We start from the raw sequence: 23693 nt of genomic DNA, 5'->3' as shown, positions 1-23693 counted from the left end.
AGTATGAGGTCTCTAGCGACTTTCATATTGATTGTAACTGTGACAAGGTACGAAATAATTAGTACTTACGACCGCACCTACTTAAATGTGTTCCTACTAATCGTATGCTCGTGTCATTATTTCTTAATTTGTTGGCCACATGGACAAATGGACAATATCTTATAAATAAACGCATAAAGAACCATAATACCTATGCTTTAACAAATGTAAATTAAGTAGACAATTATTTCTGAATGAATACAAAATAGTAACATCTTGGCCTTGCTACACTTTTTACAATTATCTTATCTTATCTTATTGTTTTCGGGGGCCCTTGCGGATACACTTCGACCCATAGGGATCTTTTGTGCAGTTACCCCCTAGAAGAGATCCGTCAACTACTCAAGAGCTTTTCCCACCATATCCATGTGTCGGATGATGGAGCTCATGGGTAGCGTTTTAAAAGTCCTTTGGTTCCAGGTATCCTGCTCCAAAGTCCTTCATTCTTTGTCTGGCGAGGGCGTGACATTCACACATTAAGTGTCTTACTGTCTCTTCCTCTTCGCCACACATACGACAATCGGTGTTGTCAGAGTGTCCCATCTTGGCCAGGAATCCTTTGACCCCGTAGTGGCCAGTAAACACCCCCGTTATGATTTGAGTTGTCTTTTGCTAAGTTTCCAAAGCTTTTTGCTCCAGCCGGAGTCTATTCCTTGCATAAAGAGCTTTGCATGCTTTAGACCCGTCAGACTATCCCATTCTTCCTGGTGTTTAGTCTTGGTATGGTCTTTAATAGCCGTTGTGATGGTTCCCTGTGAGAGCCCCACGAATGGTTCCGGACCTATAAGGTTACTTACAGATCCGGCTCTGGCGAGTTCATCTGCATTTTCATTGCCTATGAATCCCTCGTGCCCTGGGATCCATACCAGTTGCACCCTGTTTTGCCTTCCAAGCTGGTTCAGAGCTTGGACGCCATTATATACCAGTCTAGAGTCCACTCTGGGAGCTTCGAGCGCTTTGAGAGCGGCCTGACTGTCGCTGAGTATATAGATATTCTTCCCTTGGGTTCGCCTAACTATATTCTCATGAACACAGGCAATTATAGCGAATGTCTCGGCTTGGAAGACAGTGGCGTAATTGCCCATGCTTATGCTACTACTAAAGTCATTTGCATAAATGCCTGCCCCCGTACCAGATTCTGTCTTAGACCCATCTGTGTACCATACTTTTTACAATTACTTAACAAGCACAAAGAATCACTTACTTGTTTTCGAGGTCATATACCGAGTACACGGCGAGGCGTGAATATCGGTAAACCTAAAAATATAATGTAAATTAATTATATACATAAGTATGTATAAGTATACACATTGAATCGGAAAATATAGATGCCTACGTTCATCCCACTCGTAATTTACCTCAATGTTTAAAATTAATTCATATTCGTTAAGCATCCGCCTTAGGGTCACCGACTTTATACATGTATATCATGTATATGTGTAACCAAATCTCATTCAACTCAATAGGTCCAGTAAGTTTTAAAGCCAATTGGCCGTGACAGCTGGACGGACAGATACCTACACGAGTTATCCTATAAAAGTTTCGTTTTTCCTTTTGAGGTACGGAACTCTAAAAATTGTGACTGGTTTTTAAATTAAGGATAATTCATACAACAGCATTGCGAGTTATCAACCTTGGTTAGTAAGTAAGATATCTACCGTCACTGTTACTCATTACTCATTCGCGTAAGTATTGTTTATTTATGAGTTGATCACAATCAACATACATGGTGTGGCTGACCACGGGGCTTTAAATCCAGGGCTTGATTTTACTCGCTAAACTGAGCTACTTTTACTATGAGACCAACCCTAAAATCGGGGAAAAATTTTTAGCTTTTCCATAGAAAACGTCGACATCTGATTAGCCAAAATGTATGAAAAAGTAAAATAAAATTTTGGGATTTCGGGGTTGGTGCCATAATAAAAGTAGCTCAGTTTAGCGAGTAGAATCGAGCCCTGGATTTAAAGCCCGAAGGTCAGACACACCCTATATACAAAATAATTGAACTACTTAATTGTTTTAATAACAGTCGCAAGAATTGTATTTTATTTATTTAGAAAATCGCGAATGCGTTTTCACTTTGTTTGCATACCTGACCAGCGAAGCAAACCACAAATCGTTACAGTTTACGGTAGATAAAACACGTGTAAAGTGTTGTAAATTATATCCATCTCACATGCTTACGCCAAATACAATAGATTCATCTCATAGTATCAATTACTACCTTCATGGTTTAAGTAAGTAAGTAAGTAAGTAATTTATTTATTGTAAACTGTGTAAGTACATAAAGGTGTTCAACAAGAAAGTATCAACAGTTGCTCGTTTCGAGCGTACAATTTATAGCCTTAAAAATAATTAACAACTATATACATTATAACAAACATCTAATCTTATCATTAATACATATCACTCGCTGTTTCCATCGCTTCGAAAAACTCTTTTAAACTATAAAATACATTTTCATTTTCATTTACGTAGTACAATACATACAATGGGCTATAAAGCTATGTTACCGTTACAAATTATCAGCGATATAAATTATGTCCCATATGTTTATTTTTATAACAGAAAGGTATGACGTAATGGTACCTTTTTCTCCTGGGAAGTCAACAATAAATATTTCAGGTCCTTCGAAAACTTGGAAGATGAGTAGCCGCTCAATTTATACTGAAAATCAGAATGAAATACGTTATAAATTATAATATTACTGAGATTTCCTTAAAGTTATAGTCAAATCACCAGTGATCGGACAAGTCATCGCATAACCATAAAAAACATTTATATCTCAAAATAGGACAAGATTTATTAAACTCATATTATGTACACAGTATCTTTATAAAATTTCCAGATTATACTCAAAAACTGCAGTTCAAAATTGTTAAGAAATTGTATCATATTCCATACAATATTTATTAACTCTGATCATCAATTTAGAGTTTAGTTCATCATGTGCTTAAGTAAACTGAAATCATTAAATTTCTTTAGAATGACCTACATTTTAATGTTATTTGTCAAGATTAATTTAGAGCCCAGGCCGCGTAGCCAAGATGCCAATCGCTTACGCTCCGTAGCTATCGAAACGCAACTGTCACTGTCACACTCATAAGGAAGAGTGATAGAGAGACATAATGCTTTTCGCTGTCGAAGCGATAGCGATTGTAACCTTGGCTAGGCCGGCTGTTTATTCAATAAAATCTTACCAATTCGTTTTCGTCGACTATCGTCGATTGAGTCCGCGTCGAAGCATCGTACTTAATGATGCCCTGGCCAGGTTCCCTATGCACAAATTCTTTGTCTGAAATTAAAATTATAATATTTTTAACTGCCGCACTGGTAAGTTATATAAAAATATGGTTAAAAATCTTTCTAACCTGCCTGTTTTCGAAACCTTGCCTTATAAATTTTATAGCATTTTTGGTACAGCGGAGTGTTGTTAACGGAATTGGTAAAGATAATTCCAGCTCAAATGGTAAATTAATGTTAATATTAACGTCAATTAACGCTAATTAATCATTAGGGTTGGAATTGTTTATACCAATTCCGTTAACACCACTCCGATGCACCGAAAATGCTATAAAATTTACGATATCTGGTAGGTAAGGGTCTCCCCTGATATATCGACGCGCATTCGGCAAAAGCCGATAGGAAAAAGCTTTATGTCCACGCAATAAGAGCGAAAAAGCCGTCGACGCGTCGGCAGGCGCCGGCCGATGCGAGCCGAGCCGAACGACGACTCTTTCGCTCTTATTGCGTGGACATAAAGCGTTTTCCTATCGGCTTTTGCCGAATGCGCGTCGATATATCAGGGGAGACCCTAATAATACACCAAAAAGCAGTACCTTTTAAACAGACTAAGGTCGTATAGAACTATTTCTATACCTATGTACCTACTCGTAAGTAAAGTAAGTCGAGTCGGTGGGAACGACTTCGAGCTGCAATCAGGACCAATGTGAACTTTAACTTGTGTGCTGTGATCCCCTTAGGGATTCTACGCCAATTTAGCACCGGCTCGTACCAACAATTTAACTTATTTTAGAACGAATTCGGAATGCCTCTACTATAGTTCGTTTTTTTTAGCATTAGAAAGAACTTGCAAGAAGGTAAGCGATCTTGACATGTCTTTTAATTGAAAAACGCTTTCTAAAATTCAAAAACTATTACTTATGAAAGCAGAAGAATATAAATGCTCGTATTAGATTCATAATTGTTACATATTTGCCGTAACTTATTTTTAAAATGTGCTTTTCAATTAAAAGACACATCAAGATTGTCAGTGGCGGATTTGCAGTCTTTGCCGCCCTAGGCCCCAAGCCTTGTAGCCGCCCCTTTCTCAGCATCAGCACCCATCATATTGACTACATTTAGATCAGGCAACGGAAAGATATATTATAGAGGGAAATGCTTGGGACACATTTTTTACTTAGTAACTTTTTTGGACTCGTTAGGAGGTGAACATATCAAAAGTAGGGGGGTTTGGTTTGAAGGACACATTTTTCGGATTTTCGCTTATTATATCTCAGAAGCTATACGTCCTTGTGACATGATCATAGGAACATAGGTTTTACGAAAAAATAAGCAAATACTTATTCATTTTAAGTGACATTACCAATAACATTGACTTTTTATGTACCTACAAAAACATTCAAAAAATCTAAAAAAGAAACAAAAAAACCTTTTTTTTGCCTATTTTCTTGAATAACTGCTAAACTATTTATCCTAAAATTATAAAAAAAAATTGAGATTCTTACAATAAGCTCTTTGATTTGATATGTAACACGATATAGTTTGAAAAACTTTATTTTTAAATTTTCTTATTTACCCCCCAAAAATGGCCTCCATATTTAAAATTCATTTATTTACGTTACACGTCCATCTTTGGGTCACAAACTTACATATGTGTGCCTTTCAACTTAATTGGTCCAGCAGTTTCGGAGAAAATAGGCTGTGACAGACGGACAGCCAGACGCACGAGTATAAGGGTTCCATTTTTAGGGTTCCGTACCCAAAGGGTAAAACGGGACCCTATTACTAAGACTTCGCTGTCCGTCCGTCCGTCCGTCCGTCTGTCACCAGGCTGTATCTCACGAACCGTGATAGCTAGACAGTTGAAATTTTCACAGATGATGTATTTCTGTTGCCGCTATAACAACAAATACTAAAAACAGAATAAAATAAAGATTTAAATGGGGCTCCCATACAACAAACGTGATTTTTGACCAAAGTTAAGCAACGTCGGGAGGGGTCAGTACTTGGACGGGTGACCGTATTTTTTTTTGCTTTTTTTTGTTTTTGTTTTTTTTTCATTATGGTACGGAACCCTTCGTGCGCGAGTCCGACTTGCACTTGCCCGGTTTTTCCTTTTGAGGTACGGAACCCTATAAACGGGGAACAAGGCGCGAAGGCGTCAACAATATGCGAAATCGACGCCACACTCGCGTTCGCGGGTTCGCGTCGCGATTCGCGCACAAGTGTGGAGGGCCCTCCAGATATCGTAAAAACCGGGCAAGTGCGAGTCGGACTCGCGCACGAAGGGTTCCGTACCATAATGCAAAAAAAAAACGAAAAAAAAAAGCAAAAAGAAAACGGTCACCCATCCAAGTACTGACCACTCCCGACGTTGCTTAACTTTGGTCAAAAATCACGTTTGTTGTATGGGAGCCCCATTTAAATCTTTATTTAATTCTGTTTTTAGTATTTGTTGTTATAGCGGCAACAGAAATACATCATCTGTGAAAATTTCAACTGTCTAGCTATCACGGTTCGTGAGATACAGCCTGGTGACAGACAGACGGACGGACGGACGGACGGACAGCGATTACCCGTTAGGTACGGAACCCTAAAAATTGTAACTTGTAGCAAGTTTAACCAACTTTCATTTTGTAAGAACGCATAGTCTCCGAGATATAAGCGAAAAACTGAAAAATGTGACCTTCAAATCTCTCTCTTCCCCCGGCTCAAAGGCTACGGCCGGGGACTTTTGATATGTTCACCTACTAGATAGTCCAAATAAAGTTAGGTACATAGTTAAAAATTGTGTTTCAAGCCTTTTTTGAGAATTCGTTGCCTGGCCTAATTTTGAGTTATTTTTTGTTATCATCAGCGAATTTTTTGTCACAATTTGCCGCCCCTAATATCTCGCCGCCCTAGGCCCGGGCCTACTGTGCCTTATGGGAAATCCGCCACTGAAGATTGTTTACCTAATTTCTAATGCTAAAAAAAACGAACTATAGGTATCTTTATGTGCTATTATCATGCTACATTAAACGAAGTTTACACTATGACATAAAAGAAAATATTTGAACAGGGAATGAAAACATAAATAAAAACATCTTTGTCTATTAAGACAAACGATCGCTTTATGATATATACGAGTACGATTATTCAAAGGTGTTCGAAATTGAATGTCATTATTAAATCGACATCGACGTTATATTACGCAATAATAACATTTTCTGAGATAAAAAGATGTTGTTACAAAACAGTTTATCTTCATACATATGCTGGCTGGAATTTGCGGTTTTGAAGGTATCATAGAGGGTTAATGATATGTGTATAGATAAAATCTATTATGATCCGCTGAAAACAGGGAAACTAAGCTGAAAACGGAAATTAATTTAATTTAGACGCAAACTAATAAACTGATTTTTATGTATGTATGTATTCAGCATTTGGCTAACAATTTAACAAACTGTTTATTTTTTTATTTTAATTTTTTAAATAAAAAAATACTTAAATTAGTTTGCGATCTTCAATAGTGGAATCTAAAAACAGTGGAATTTTAAGACATTTGTTAAAATTTTGAATTAGTACTAGTTCTCGATAGGCTTAGCTTAAGCAAAAAGAATAGATAGTATAGAGGGGCCCTGTCATTGTAAATTTTGTAGTCACAGTAAATTTACTGCCATCTATCGACACACGACTAAAACTCAAAATGAAAACATAAAATTATCCAAAAATGTATATATATGGATAAATGATTTTATTATTTTTATATTGTTTTGTTGACCCATGCTCATTCACTGATGTGTTGAAATTGTGAAAAATGAACCGGTGTCGTCACGCCATCTAGCCGAGAATAGGCCAAAGGTGTGTGCGCCATCTATGCGAGAATGACTATTTCTTGATTTCCGAGGCCCGTTTTTTCCTTAGATTTTATTCATCTTATACGAAGTTACATATGTCTTTGGGTTAAGGTTTGTAAAAACTAGAGGATATTACACGGGCCGAGTGTGAGATTGTACTCTCACCTGAGATCCAATCCCCAGTATGTCTGTCCGGGGCGAACTCCCCCCGAAAGGGGACCAGCTCCTCCAGCGTGAAGGTCTTGAGCACCGCCTGCGGCGAGGAGCTGCGGCACCCCAGGAGCAGAAGCCCCACGAACATGGGAATGCGAACCTGAAATGTACCTACGTTAATATTTTATGGGTATTCTTGAGTTTCATGTCTCTGTTTTATGTAGGTGTGGTGTATTCTGATAATTCTGGTTAATCCCAAAAACGATGTCAAGTCAGTCTTATAAAGCGATAAGCGGTTTTTTCTCGCTCATGAAACGTAGGCCATAACTGCCATAAGGATGTACATTTCGTGCGGTAACTTTTTCAGAGAAAATACTCTCCCACTACGAAATCATTCGCTTATTGCTGACGATGGTATGATATTTATGTAAGGGTGGTATTTCGTCTGTCCAATAGCTTTGACCAATATCTTTACCAATATTTTTGTCCAATGTGTGTGTGTGTGTGTGTAGTTACAGTTGATACCTATTTACGAAATCTTTTTCCAATGTATGTGTGTGTGTGTGTGTGTTAGTTACTTACAGTTGATACCTATTTACGAAAAGAATTCGTTGTTTCCAACTGAACTGAACAGGAAAAAACTAATATATTTTTTATTATCAACGCTACATAATTAGCGTAGCTAGTATGGAAATGCGATCCACTAGCTCATTTTGTATTCGTTTTATGCTAATAGAAACAGCTAAGCAAACAAGTGATTATGCGTTGCTTGATTCATTTTTTGGGAAGCTAGTCATTTTAGTCTAATTAGTTTAAAAAGATGATAAAAGCGTGTAAGGTAGCATCATATCATGGAAATTCCAAAGATACGAGGAAAAAGGAACAGGTGCCGATTTTTGAATTTCGTGTATTCCGTTAAATAATATCTCCACTACTAGGCGTTTAAATTCTACTAATATAATTGAAATGGACTGGTCAATACCAGTAGATTCCAAATTTTGATTGCTCGTATTTCAAAAATTTGCATTTCGCCGTTTTCCACCCATTATCGAGTGAAGAAATCGAGCGATCGAAATTCTAAAATCTGCCCACTTGACTGTAAATATTTTTATCGCGAGATAAACATTTAAAAATATAGGTACAAAGGTGGTGGTACTGGTGCTCGACGCGGTCTCAGTACATGTCATCTTGAAACTTGAGTCATTGTCAATAGAGGTGACAGCAGGATGTCATCTATTGGGCATTAGCATGTCGAGCACTAGTACCACCTTACTACACACACAGTTAAGAATTTGCGAACTTAAGCACCTATAATCTACAATTTTACTCCATAAATGTTTCCTTGGCGTTATATCGGTACGTTATACTTATAGATAGCGGTACCTACATAAAATACATACCTCAGTGTTGCTAACTTGCTTTGGCACCAAAATTTTCCAATTAGCATCTGGCATATTTTTTAGCATAATTTAGTCAAAGTTCCGTTTTGCAGATTTGATCAGACAATTGTATCAGCTTGGGCGAAAATTGTCCCATCTGGACTGGACTTTACTGATCTTGTAGGCACTTACATCACTCACCTTCGGTTTGCCGACGATATCGTAGTCATGGCAAAGTCGATGGAGGAACTCAGCATGATGCTCGATGACCTCAACCGAGTTTCACAACGGGTGGGCTTGAAAATGAACATGGACAAGACGAAACTTATGTCAAATGCCAATGTTGTGCCCATCCCAGTCTCTGTTGGGAACTCGGTACTCGAAGTTGTTGACTCGTACATCTACCTAGGACAAGTAGTCCAATTAGGTAGGTCCAACTTCGAGAAGGAGGTCAACCGCCGAATCCAACTCGGTTGGGCAGCGTTCGGGAAACTACGTAATGTCTTTTCGTCCGACATACCTCAGTGCCTCAAGACGAAAGTCTTTAATCAATGTGTGTTACCAGCGATGACTTACGGCTCCGAAACGTGGTCTTTCACTATCGGCCTCATCTCAAAATTCAAAGTCGCTCAACGAGCTATGGAGAGGGCTATGCTCGGAGTTTCTCTGCGTGATCGAATCAGAAATGAGGAGATCCGTAGACGAACTAAAGTCACCGACATAGCTCACCGGATTAGCAAGCTGAAGTGGCAATGGGCAGGCCACATTGCGCGCAGAGAAGATGGCCGATGGGGTCGAAAAGTGCTCGAGTGGAGACCACGGACTAGCAAACGCAGCGTAGGACGTCCACCCACAAGATGGACGGACGACCTTGTTAAAGCCGCCGGAAGACGCTGGATGCGGGTGGCTTCCAACCGGTACGAATGGAGGTCCAAGGGGGAGGCCTATGTTCAGCAGTGGACGTCTTATGGCTGAGATGATGATGATGATGAGGCACTTAACCCAAGTAGCATTGCAAGCTGTATATAAGCTGTATTAAAGTTTATTTGTATACTATAAGCTGTACAGTTAGGCTGTACAAAGGCTGTATAAGCGCTTATACAGCCCTTATAAGTAAAAAAAGGGCCCAAATTATACAGCCTTTGGCGTTATTAGAGCTGTAGAGTAGCTGTATAAGCAATACATAAGCTGCATAATAGCTGCATTACAGCTATATTTCGGTGTAACAGGAAACCTTAACACTACATATAATCTCTTATAAGTACGATATAAGAATATAAGTTTTAAATGAGTTATAAGAAAGAATTACAAGAGAATAATAATCATTTAAGAAACTAAAATGTCTTAAACTTGTTCATTCGTAATATATATAGTAATGGCGACAATAAAGTGTTATAGTGGATGGTAAAAGTAAATATTATACAGGACTTGAATGGAATATTACATTATTTGTAAGTGCGGATTATTATTTATTGTGAACCTGTGTATCTTTTCTGGCAAAATATTTACGCGCCTACAAAATAACAAAGAGAAACCATAAGGAAAATATAAAAAATCGGTAAAGTTACTGTTTGTTTTTAAGGTTAGAGTATCAAAAATATTTATAAATATTAATTCTAAGGCTAAACAATTTATTTTAGCTGGTAATCATAACACGGCGTTAGTCTTCTAAATATTTGCAAGTATTTCTTTAATTATATTAACAAATACGTTTTTTTTTTATTGTAAAATGGCGACAATTTTTAAACAGCCTACAGGATAGTTGGAGAGCATTATAATCTTAGTAGCTGTGCTGTGTAATAAATGGAGTGTCTTTTACAGCTTTTGTAATTAAAACAGCTTTATAATAGAATATTTGTATTCGTTTGGCTGTATTTCGGTTCTCCGTACATAAGTTATAATTCTCTTTAGAGATCCGTATAACAAATAAAAAACCTGTACTGTAACTATCATATATTCCTTTAGTTTTATAATACACTTATGTTCAGAAATCATTACACTACTATACTTATACGAGTGTAAAATTACGCCAAAAGATTGAGATAAGCGACTCTATCAATAATACAGAAAAAAGCTGTACTATAGCTGCCATTTATTCATTTGGTTTTATAATACCCTTACAGACAGAAGTTATACAACTACTATTCTTATAGGAGAGTAAGATTACGCCATAAGAAATAGCGTTAAAACGGGGTTGACAGATACATTTGTACAGCTACAAGTGCCAAGTGATACTACAATACAGCCTGTATACAGCTTTTACGATAAAATTAGCTTGTAGTGTTTCACAACACTTGATGTTTTAAAACGGAGTTGACAGATACTTTTGTACAGCTAAAAGTGCCAAGTGTTACTACAATACAGCCTGTATACAGCTTTTACGATATAATTAGCTTGTAGTCTCTCACAACACTTTTAGTTTTATAGTAGATTTTTTATATTCTGATAAAGCACCCCATGCTTCCGCAGAATCCTTTATAATGATTTTATACAGCTTGAGCTGTATAATGTCTGTAAAGTACCTTTTATACAGCTTAAATCTTTTCTGACACTCTTATACGTCCCTTAAATCACTCTAAGTTCTTAATTGGCTGCTATATTGATGTTGCCGACACTTCCATGCTACTTGGGAAGTACATAAGCCAAATCTCTGTTTTGCTATTTTGCTGGGAAGGGACAGCAGTCGGCATTTTAGTCCTAGCAGAGGTAAGCACGGTGTTTTATACTGAATATTTTTAGACACCATATTATTTTCAAGTGACATTTTAGCATTTTTTTCAGCATATTTCAAAATACTTTGGCACAATTTTGGCATAATCCAGACATTAGTCTAGCATTTTTTCAAAATCAGAGTTGGCAACACTGACGTACCAAGGAACGGACTTCTTTATAACATAAAAAATGCGCCAATTATGTTCGCTTTCAAAAAATCCTTACGTGCTTTCTTTGCTTGCAATTTATTGATTGGTTTTTTTGTAATGTAGCACCGCTCACAATATCTCTGCTTAGCCATAAGGTTGACGGTAAAGGTTGGCGGTAGAGGGTTTTGGCGTGCCAAAAAAAAATGGAACTAACCTACCTATTGTTACAATATCCTTGTCGAGACTTTTCTTGTTCAGATTGATATGACGATGTAGATGATATTTATTTATTTTGTGTCTCCTTCTGGATTTCACGGGCCTATAAATCCCGGTCTTTTGATAGGCTTGCGTGGGGATATAGATCCAACACGTAGAGGCCTTGGAGAGCTTTAATGTCATGTAGAACGCCTACTGGAACCCGTTCACAGGCGCAACAATAGACACCCATGAACCGGTCGCAGCAGGCATTGGGACTATTGTAGAAAAAGTGAACAGTATTCCGGTCTATGGATTGATGTTTGGGTGGACAATGAGACTGGACTATTGTAAAAGAGGTCCGGACACCTGCCATAACAATGTTAACACCGTAACGAGGCAGGCGGTGACTCGCCGCTGACTAGATGGGCCCCTGAAACTGCCGTCGCGAAGACGACCAGGAGCAACATCGGTGTGAGCGGCTCAGGGGTGTCGAGAGGTGTGCGCCGATTTCTACCCAGTGACTGTTAACAGCCACTGTGCCAACTCGCGTCTTATGTATCTTTCACTTCCACCCCTGGAGCTTATAGCTCTAGCGACTCCTCTCTGGACGGCCAATGAAGGCAAGCCAGAGCTGAGAGTCCTGCGGGTCCCCTTGGGGTCCACTCCGACCGACGAAGACACGCCGGAGACGGAGACCCTGACCGACTCTCGGGAGCACTCGGGTCCGTGGGGTCGTTACTCCCCAACAGCTCGCCATAAGCTGTATATTTATTTATATTATTATAATTACAGTTTTTTTTTGTTTTTGTTATTAAGTAGGTATGTAAAAGGTAGGATTCAACTTCTAGTTCTATACTTACTTATATTACTATGACTAGATATATTATTAATGAAGGCTAAGCTGAGGATAAAAAACCAGAAACAAATCATCATCATTGTCATTTATAGAACATCAATCGCTTCTTGTGTCTTTGAAATACGAAGGGAGCCAGAAACGTACAATTGTATTCAATGGGTAGTTGGGCACCCAATAGAATACCAATTTCGTAGGTACTAAGTAGGTAGGTAGAGTTAGATCAAGATAACTCTGCAGCGAGTTTGATAGCTTAACTGTGCAAGTGTTATTTATAAATCATAATTTCATAGAACTTAAAACCTACCTACTTAAATGATCTTCTTTATCGAATAAATTCGAATCGAACGACCTTTGACGCTAAGTAGGCACATTTATTACGGAAAGTGTTTTATTTGCATTTTTCAAGTTTTTAAAAGATGTTCTACGCTTTCCCAGATTATTTTCCGGTAAACATATTAATAAATCATATTAATCTGCATTAACGTATGTATGTATGTAAACACTTTATTGTACGTAAGACAGGTTAAATTACAATGGAACAAAATATATATATAATGTACAAAGGCGAACTTATCCCTATAAGGGATCTCTTCCAGTCAACCTTTGATCAATTGAGAGACGATTGGTTGGGATTGACGTCCTCATTGTGTCGTATTATTATAATCAGACAATGTAAATTTTATAGCATTTTCGGTGCAGCGGAGTGGTGTGGTGTGTGGTGTAAAATTAACGATGTTTGATTATAATATTACCACCTACCTATAATCAACCACAAAATTGAATGATCAAACGAACTTACCATAAGTGAAGTTCGATCATAATTATCTTGTCTTCGTCGAAGAGATTTAAAAATATTATGTTTTACTAATGTAGTTATGTCCAGAGCAACTTGCGAACCTACTCGCACCAGTATTTTAGCGCTGAAGGAGGGTAAAAGGAAAAAACTTTTCGATACCTACCCTCAACGCTACCTTATATAAGGCCTGACAGCATCTAGCGACCTCATTATTTTCAGAGTATACCGTAAGCATTGATTTTCAAAGGGCCCAGAAAGGGAGGGAGGGTTTTTAAATCTCTTCGACGAAGACAAGATAATTATGATCGAACTTCACTTATGGTAAGTTCGTTTGATCATTCAATTATCTTGTCTTCGTCTCTTAGATTTAAAAATATTATGTTTTACTAATGTAGATGTTCAGAGAGTAAAAATCAATGCTGCGAAATCAAAGGTATAGCGAAAGGTAGTATAGCTTAATAAAAAAACAAGTATAATCACACATGGTATTTATTCTAAATTAACAAATAATCCACAATAGATTTGACTTAATTAAGGATCATTGATGACTGGTCTATTATAAAAATTAGCGAAAACAGCTGATTGGTTAGACCAGCCAGCTGCTTTCCTGATCACCTCAATGCTAACGCCAGCCCGTGAAGCTGCGGAGGTTGTGGCATGGCGCGTCGAATGAGCGCCAAAAATACTAGTATCGATGCCACTCTCCTGGAGGACCTGTTTAATCCACCGACCAATCGTCTGTGATGAAACAGGTCTGTAAGGTTTCTTATGAGTAAGTATGAGTTTGTCTTCACTCGACCTATGGGCTGCAGTAACTGCAATATACTTTTGTAATGTAGCAGCCGGGCATATACCTGGCCTTTGATTAAAAAATGGTAACTCTATTACTGGTTGTGCTCGCCCAATTCCAGATGTTTTAATTAAATCAGTTATGATAATTACAACCTTATCATTGTAAAATTTAATATTTGAAATTCTAATTAAAGACAAAGTTTGGATCCTTTGAGCAGTAGCCAAAGCAAGAAGCATAACCAGCTTTTTACTTAACTTTTCTAAATCGATTGTATCATTTGATAAAGAATTTAAATAATCTAATACCGTACTAGGGTTCCATGTTACACTGTAACGAGGGAACGACGGTCTTAATTTAAAAACTCCTCGAAAGAACCTTTTAACACTCTCGTTTTGACTTATATTATGAGATGAGATCAACGACACAGCGGATCTATGATTATTTAGCGTACCATAGCATGATCCGTTTTCAAAACATTTAGACAAAAAATCTAGCAATGATGGAATTTGAACATCATAAAAATCAACCTTATTTTCTTCGCAATATTGCCACCAGAGCTTGAGACTAGAAGAGTACTGTAACTTGGTACCTTGTGTTACTGAGGAAAGTAAGACATTTAAGGCAGACTCTGGTACCCCTTTTTTGACAAAGCTTTCCCTGATAACACGCTCGCTGCCAGGGTAAGGTGTCGGTGCAGCGGGTGGGTTGATCTGAAAGCAGATGTGAGGAGATATTTATTCGGAGGGAAAATTACTACTTCACCCATACTTAATGTCTTAAAAAGGGGATACCAGGGTTGCGAAGGCCAATAAGGAACAACGACTATACCAGTCGCGTTATCAGTAACGATTTTATTTAAAGTTTTTAAAATAAGTGCAAACGGTGGAAATGCATAGAAGAAAAAAGGTTTCCAATTAATAGTAAATGCATCAATATTATACGCGTACGGATCTCTTTTCCAAGATATATATTTAGGGCATTTAGCATTTATGCGAGATGCAAATAAATCAATGTCTGGTCGACCAAACTTCTGAATAACATTAATGAAAGCTTCGTCCTGCAATTGCCATTCACCGTCAATATTAATTTTCCTAGACTCACTGTCAGCTTCAATATTTAGGTATGATTTAATATAAGACGCAAAAATAAAGATCCTTCTCTCCTCACACCACTTCCATATCATATTAGCCACATAATTAAGGTGTGGATATTGCACGCCACCCATTCTATTGATATACGATATGGCGGTGGTATTGTCAACGCGAAGGAGTATATCACAATTTACTTTATCCTCGGCAAATGATTTTAAACCGAAGTAGACTGCTAGCAGTTCCAGATAGTTAATGTGATTCTTACGTTCTATATCAGTCCATTGACCTCCGGTTTTCTCACCACCCGAGGCGGCACCCCACCCGGTAGTGGATGCATCGGTAAATATTTCTTGTATGTAGTTATATTTTTGAATGGGGTTACATGCTGTCAAAATTTTATTTTGCCACCACCGTAAGTCATCACGCACGCTATCTGGAACTGCCATAAACTTGTCGTAATCATCATTAGATTTAAGTAACGCTAAATATTTTGCTCTCTCCATTGACTTTGTGTAAAGCCAACCATATGTGATTGCCGGGCATGCAGCTGTAAGTGTGCCTAGAAAACTCGCGAAATCACGAATACGAATATTTTTAGTACTTAACATTTTATTTGTGCGTTCTAAAATATTGTTCCGTTTTTTTTGGGGTAATTTTAAACACATCATTTTAGAATCTAAAACAAAACCCAAATATGTACTTTCTTGTCCCGGAATCAAATTGCTTTTAGTGTAGTTTATAATGAAGCCTAGCTTTTCCAGGCATTCTATAGTATGGTTAGCGTTTTTTAAACAATCTTCTTTAGTATGTCCTATACAAAGTATATCATCGAGATATCTTACAGACTGAAAACCTAATGTTCTTAAATATGATGCAACCGGTTGTAATATTTTTGTGAAAATATATGGAGCTGAAGAGAGCCCGAATGGGAGAGCCATAAATTCATATATCCTATCCTTAAAAGAGAAACGTAAAAATTTTCTATGTGACTGGTGAATAGGCAATAACAAATAAGCTTCTTTCAAATCGATATTTATCATATAACATCCTTCTGTAAGAAGCTTTGTCGCAGTTCTGATATCTTCCATTTTAAAATGTTCAGTGTGAACATATTTATTTAATTTTTTAAGGTTTAAAATAAACCTCATAGAGCCGTCACTTTTTGGAACAAGGAAGATATCAGACAGAAACTGGCCCGGTTCGGGCAGACACTCTTTTATTGCATTGATATTAGTTAAATGTAATAGTTCTTTATCAATCAGCGATGAGTCAGAGATGGAAAAAGATTTCTTAGGGTAATTTGTAGGATCTTGCTTAGGTATTGTTATAAATGGAATTTTGTAACCTTGTATCGTATTTAGAATAAATTTATCATTAGTTATGGACTCCCACGCATTCGAAAAATATTTTAAACGACCGGCATGTACCTGTGGATCTACATTTGTGACTGGTTGGCTGACGGGCGCGCTGCCTGCGCCGCTTGTCGCCTCGGCGGCGGAGGTGCTGGCGGCGGATGCTGCGTCTGCCGCCGGAATGCCGTGTTGTGGGCTGGGGGCGCTCGGCGCCTGGGTTGGTAGTACGAGTATCCTCTGAGCCCCCCGCCGCGGCCGGGATACGGCAGCTGGCCGCCTCGCTGTAGGCGTGGGCGTGACGGTGGGGGCCTCCAGTTTAAACCGGAACTTGAAGCAGACGCTGTGGGTGCTGCTTGAATCAACTGCCCAGTTTTCTTGATGCCGCGGGAGCTTTTAACTAAATCGCCAAGCTTTTCTCCAAATAAAAAGCTATCCCTTTTCCTATCTTTGAAAGGGTCAATGAGCGATTTGTCAACCAGCGGAATTACGACAGACCGACGAGTTTCAGTTTCGGCGAAGTGAGCGTCGGCAACTAATTTTCCAATGTCGCTTAACGTACGTATAGCTTCAGCTATATTAGGCTCCTTTTTCAAAAGAGAGGCCATAGCCTTGCCTAGTCCTGAAAGGGCTTTTCCAATCTGCTGCTGTTTGGCGAGAATTCGATTATCTCTATTTCTAGATGCCTCGGTCAGCATGGCGGCGATTTCCGGATTTAGAGTTGGGGCTTTTGATAAAGGTACGTTTTTTGGAAATAAATATTTTTTATTTAATTCTTCCTTTGCTTCTTTTTTTAGCCCATTCAAAAGGATGTGCTGAAAATGTTTAGCAATGTCTTCGTGAATGTTGTCGCCCCACTCAATAGTGTCTGCCTCAAACTCGCCTAAGGCTCGTAATAGATCAGGATCAAAATCCTCGGTGACAACGGCGATCTCGTCATTGTTATTTGATTCGGCAGGAACTAAATCCTTTTGCACGTCTGCATTACTAGGCGCCGGAATTTCTGCTTCAGCATGAATTTCTGCGGCACATTGGACCACGTCACTAGCAGGGGCAGCTAATATAGCTGATTCCGTTTCCAATTTATCTGGAAATTAATAAACAAGCATTTAGCAGAATGAACGCATGTAATTAACACACGAGTGATTAATAAACTGAACCATAAAAAAAGTGGTTAAAGATATAGGTATAACTACCTTCAATTGCATCATCGTACATGTACTCGTCATATTGCGCAGCGGAACCTGCAGGCTCAAAACCCGTATCTCGTTCGTATTCCTCATGATCTGTAAAATGCCATTAAATAAAACCGTGGTTAATCACGTATATTCAAACGTTTAAGTACACAAGAATACTTGTAGGTACTTTTGTTTTACAAATAAAATTTGTACTTTCCACTACAAATGCAGTGAAGGAAAAATTGCTACGGGTTAATATCTCGTATTAACTCTGAGCATAAAAAGGCTGTTGGCCAATATCACGTATTGGCTCGAAGCAAACAACATGAAATAATGGCATATTTTAACACAACGAACGAATCACTTTTAAACTTACCTTCAATTATATCATGTTCATCGTCCGAGTACACAACACGATGAACGTTCTGTTTTTCTTTTAACTTTGCTTGATATTTTTTTATTCGCCTGCGCCATTTGTCCTCTTCCGCCTCGTCCCTTTTACGCTTAGGCATAGTAACACTTTAAGAACTCGTAGAAACTATTTCAATACTAGGTGCGAATGTCGCGCGCGCACGAACAATAATGAGGTCGCTAGGTGCTGTCAGGCCTTATATAAGGTAGCGTTGAGGGTAGGTATCGAAAAGTTTTTTCCTTTTACCCTCCTTCAGCGCTAAAATACTGGTGCGAGTAGGTTCGCAAGTTGCTCTGGACATAACTACATTAGTAAAACATAATATTTTTAAATCTAAGAGACGAAGACAAGATAATTGAAGACACACATTGACATTTACCAGAAGTGTTCTAGGATCAATAAAACTAATGTAAGAATAACTTGATAAGCCAAAATGTTTTAAATTAATACGAAGTTGATTAAATTGATTAAATTTTTATAACATTACGATTTTTTATTTCTACCTGTATTGTATTTTTCAGTTTTTATTCATAAGTATTTAAGCACAACGTTAAAGTTAAGAATACCTTTAGGTATTATATGCAGTACTACTTTTTTTATATTAGCATATACCTTACGCACCTAAGTTTAAGAACTTACTAAACCTACTAGGTCGGTACCTATTACGTGACCTAATAATCCTCGCTTTTAAAAATAATGCTAGGTAAACATTTCTATTCGTTATCATAAATCCACGTCTTAATTCGACAATATACATATACGCTAAGGCGGGTGTTAAAGAGTTTCTTAAAAAAACAAAACACTGATCTAAGAATCGCTAAATCACTTCTATCCGCTGATGTTGGGCCCTTCTCGTGACTTAAACACTGTCGTAATCCTATCCTAATATACATTTAAGGTCACTCACCATGGTTATGAACAGGACGCGAGGAAGCGGAGAGTAATCCTCAATAAGCTAAGTGGTCCAATAACATCACTCGCGCACGCGCGTTGTCGGGGCCGCGCCGTTGGCGACTGCGGGCGCATCACAGAAACAATTGCGACTCAAGACTCAATCGCGTGGCGACCGGTTTCACGGATTTGGTCCTGTGATTGATGTTATGATGTTGTTCTTTTAGTCTGGCGTGACAGTTTTATAGGTGCATATCCTGTTAGTCTAGTCGTGATTACCAATTACAAAGTGCTTCTTGGAGATACTAGGGCGTAGCCAAGGTGATAATATACTAACTTGTATTTTACGCCCGGTTCTAGCTAACTTACGGCGCGATTCGGGATATGAATTAGAGACTCACTAGATATGAAATAATAAAGATATGTGATGTTCCACGGCAAAAGATACCTTATAGCGGCTGGCGCTTACGCTATTATTAACGCCGCTCCAATATTCAGCCGGGGCAATGGTACCTTTTGCCGTGGAACGTCACATATCGTTACTATTTCATATCTTGTAAATCTCTAAATCATTTTCCGAATCGCGCCGTTACTATAGGTTATTAATTAGGTATATCAAAATTTTATAATTTAATAAAATAATTAGTCTATCTAAGCGGTGTGCACCTTAAAAAATGCTTAGTTATTAACAAAGTGTTTTAATTGGTTTAATTGCGATCAAAAAAGGGCTAATAAATCTCTACAAACGAATTTTATGGAACCCTTTACCAGTTTGCGTAAGTAGGTATTATCTTAATCTCAACGTGGTGCTCATTTTACTAGAGTTAGACAGAGGAGAGTAAGTTTGCAAAGATTTTGATAGCACACGCAGTGCAAGTGTTATTTATACGTCATAATTTCATAGAAGTTTGACGTAGGTATTAAAATAACACTGTGTTTGCTATATAAATCGTTGCAAACTTGTCTCGGTCTGACTCTAAATAATTGTCTAAATAGTGACGTACTTACCTACTCCCGTATTCTCTTTAGCATTAGCTTAATAGTTGCTTTGAAGTCAGTCACTGAACTGAACGTTGTTTACTATAGGACATTGCCCTACGTCTCATTGAATGTCGTCTCGATAGCCTGACCCAATGTATTTAGTTTGCAACCAGCAAATTTGAACACAATAGAATTTTCCTCCTTTTTGTAGTTAATGTAGTTAATGCCCGTTCGCTTCAAGTTGGCCGTCGCCGTAGGGGACCGTGACATGATTACGTCACAGGTACAATTACTTACTTAGTACTGTAATTTCGTACTTTATTTTTGAATGCTCACTTTATTGTAATAATTTTTATGATAGTATAAAATGTAAGTCATAAAAGTAGGTAGGTAGTTGTATAGTTGGTAGTAGAGGAGTGGCGTCAGATGGGGTGAAGCGGGGAAGCGGGCGGGGAGGTAACGGCCAACTTAACCGAACGGGAAGACCCACACTCACTTCACCGATGAAGTCAGTTTTAAAAGATTCCGTGTAATTTTAACCTTTTCGCCGCCATTGACTTGATATAAAGTCAGTAGGTACATTTCGTGCCCCACACGCCACGACTTGATATATTATCCGGGTTGTTTACGTGCAATTTGTGGCTTGGCGTTGATGACACTTTACGAGTTACTTCATTGGCAACACGACTTAATCATTAAATTTGAGTCAAAACCATTTCATACACTGATGTGACCCGTTTCTATTAGGTCCATATATCTTAACTTTTAACACAAAGCGACTTAGGTATTACCATACCTAACAAGCTGCTGGTTGTCGATCCACTGGTCAAGAGCGACTCGTCACGTGCGATAAGTCTTAACCTTGATTTCGATTTTGCACCTGTGTATGATAATTTAGTACGAAAACGTGAAAAAATATATCTCACCTGCTACCTCACGTGTGACCATATTTTGATACCTAGTGTGTACGTGGTTGTTACTGTGTTGTATACATTTTTGATGAAACGAAAAAGAATAGAAATGCTGCAAAATACCTATCCTTTTGCAGTACTTATATCGACTTACTCACTTATTCATAAAACTACGGACCTCATCATCATCATCATCATCATCATCATCATCATCATCATTTCAGCCTATATACGTCCCACTGCTGAGCACAGGCCTCCTCTCATGCGCGAGAGGGTTTGGGCTATAGTCCCCACGCTAGCCCAATGCGGATTGGGGACTTCACATACACCTTTACCACACCAACTACGGACCTGATTTCGTAAAATTATGTTTTATCCCTTTCATACAAAGTCAGTCAAAATGACAGATAAAGACAAACGATTATTAGCTAATTGAGGTTTGTAGCGCGTTTATCAATAAGGGGGGTACCTAAGTACTAAGTAAGTAGTTATTATCCATGCATGGGTCATGCTCAACTAGTGGAACCATTCAGCGCATACTCAGAATTTGTTATTTTTTTCTAAATCTTGCTATATTGGACGAAGTCTTAGGTAACATAGCAAAGCAATTAGCAAATGGAAGTAGCTCTATTTTTTTACGAAATACATGGTTGTAATTAGTTGCACAGCGGAACTTATTCGGTATACGTCTACTCGTGTCAGAAATTTGTTATCGTTAAACGTGGTGCGGGTCTCGGCTGCGTAACATTATGTACCTTTTAAATAAAACGTAAACGTTTATTGTAGGTAGGTGGAGGTAGTACCAGGAAAACGTCTTACTCAATTGCAAACAAGGAACTTTTAAAAAGGTTAGAAATTTGCTACCAAAATGTCGAGACAACATTAATTTGCCACGATTGGTCATCATTCGAAAGTTTATTTTAAATATCAATTAAATGGTGTTATTTTATGAATTTTATGATAAGCAGATATCATGAGTTTTGTAGCATTTTAGGTGCACCAAAATAAATTAACGGAATTGGTATGCACATGCAATATCACAGTCGCAATAATTAACCTTATAAACCCGGTTGAAGTTCTTCATACTAATTCCGTTGATTCCTTTATGGTTCACGATAATGGACCTCGAATTGCTTATCGCTCACTCGTTAGTGGCTCTATCTTGACTTGACATCAGTAACTGGATACCTACGAGTGCAATATATTCAAAATTATAGACCAGTACAGTCAACGGAAAAAATATGGGTGTAGTGTAGACAACTTACTCAAAAATATGTCCCATAGTTCTTAATTCACTGACATAAGCGTTATGGGACATATTTTTGAAATGATTTGTACACCCATATTTTTACCGTTGACTGTACATAATTGAAAGTAAGCAACTAAGGGGACTAAGTGTTTACACAATCTGTATTATTAACCAAGAGTAGGTATGGCCAAAACATTCTGATGGCTTTTAGCAACTTTTGTTATTGACTGTACCCACGTAGACATTCACATAATAAACAAAATAACAAACCCAACATCCTTGATTACAAATGGGGCTATAATTCGAGCTGCGAACTCGTATGTCAGCTATAAGTATTACAACTGATTTACCTGCGTGACATAATAGCCCGATTGCAGAGATGAAGTTATGTGAACCCGGGTTGCACAACCATTTACAAATAACAAAACCTTTCAATACAGACCACCTTGTCCATATAACTAAATGCCCCGGATAGCTACTAGTGCGTAGATTTAGGCAAATGAGAGAGCAATGACCGCAGAGTGGGTTTATTTTGATTTTTTAACCGTAACGATCGGCGCAGGCAAGAATTAGGTAAGTGACCTATAAGTACTTAATGTTAATGGAATTTATGTACCTACCTTTATAAATTATCAAGAGGGAAGTGGACAACAGCGGTCAATTTTTCAAAAATATTCGAACAAGCACATCTTGATAATATACATAGTCTCTGTGTAGATATTTGTGAAGACTTTGGCCACTCTGATTTATCTAATGCCGACTACTATACCGACACATATATAATTCTAGTCCCAGGGAATACTTACCTACAATTTACTTACTCAGGTTGCTTGTTGCAGATGCTGGGTCTTTCGCTTTACCTAACCAATTCGTACACGCCTTGACATTTAATGCTACTAACTATTAGGTAAGTGCACTCGGAATGTAACTTTTCTTAAACAAGGCTCTCTAGTGAGTAGAGCCTAGTCAATATCTATTGACTAGTCTAATTAATAGATATTGACTAGCCTTGTTTAAGCCTATTACAGACCTACTTAAAATAAAATATATTCTACAATAGACTCGGATTGCCTACCTACATATACATATCAGTATTGGCAGTAAATCTAATTGCAAATAACCCGCAGTACTCCTTAATGGGACAGTTATTAGTTAGCGCGTTATGCGTTCTTGTATAATCGCCAATCGGGAACGCAGCGGCCGGCGATCCACCTTTCACTATCGCTAGAGTCCATTGAAACTTGAACTGACATTTGTATAATCGCATCCTGCTCTTTTTATATATTTCCTGTCACGGGTCATTCACTTGCCGTATAGATTGGTAGATACTAAATGGTTGTTTACAACATAGGGACTACGTATCATAGAATAGACTACGCATTTACTTAGTACACAAGTCGTAAAGACGTCAGATGCATTAATTCCAGTAATCCACAATACACGTGCGTCTTTTTCTATACAGCTGCAATGTATG

At 38.0% G+C, this 23693-nt stretch overlaps 2 protein-coding genes across 3 annotated transcripts in view; both read right to left on the bottom strand.

The window, feature by feature from the left end:
• LOC134663596 (venom dipeptidyl peptidase 4-like) overlaps positions 1-19228 on the bottom strand; it is a 163976-nt gene extending 144748 nt beyond the window's left edge. For both annotated transcript variants that reach the window (XM_063520008.1, XM_063520007.1), the window contains exons 1-5: positions 19095-19228; positions 7287-7434; positions 3240-3334; positions 2629-2706; positions 1244-1296 (exon numbers count right to left, since the gene is read on the bottom strand). In XM_063520008.1, the coding sequence (XP_063376078.1) occupies positions 1244-1296; positions 2629-2706; positions 3240-3334; positions 7287-7434; positions 19095-19097 (377 nt within the window). In that variant the 5' untranslated portion in view covers positions 19098-19228. The remainder of the gene's footprint in view (positions 1-1243; positions 1297-2628; positions 2707-3239; positions 3335-7286; positions 7435-19094) is intronic.
• On the bottom strand, positions 16684-18287 carry LOC134663353 (uncharacterized). The gene is made up of 3 exons (XM_063519716.1): positions 18152-18287; positions 17794-17883; positions 16684-17684 (listed from the first exon to the last, which is right to left on the bottom strand). Exons 1-3 carry the CDS (start codon positions 18285-18287, stop codon positions 16684-16686), a joined length of 1227 nt encoding a protein of 408 aa, XP_063375786.1.
• Positions 19229-23693: the final 4465 nt, after the last annotated feature.

This window comes from Cydia fagiglandana, chromosome 4, assembly GCF_963556715.1.
Source record: "Cydia fagiglandana chromosome 4, ilCydFagi1.1, whole genome shotgun sequence".
NCBI classification, from domain to species: Eukaryota; Metazoa; Arthropoda; class Insecta; order Lepidoptera; family Tortricidae; genus Cydia; species Cydia fagiglandana.
This window is presented reverse-complemented; position numbering and strand designations above follow the sequence as displayed.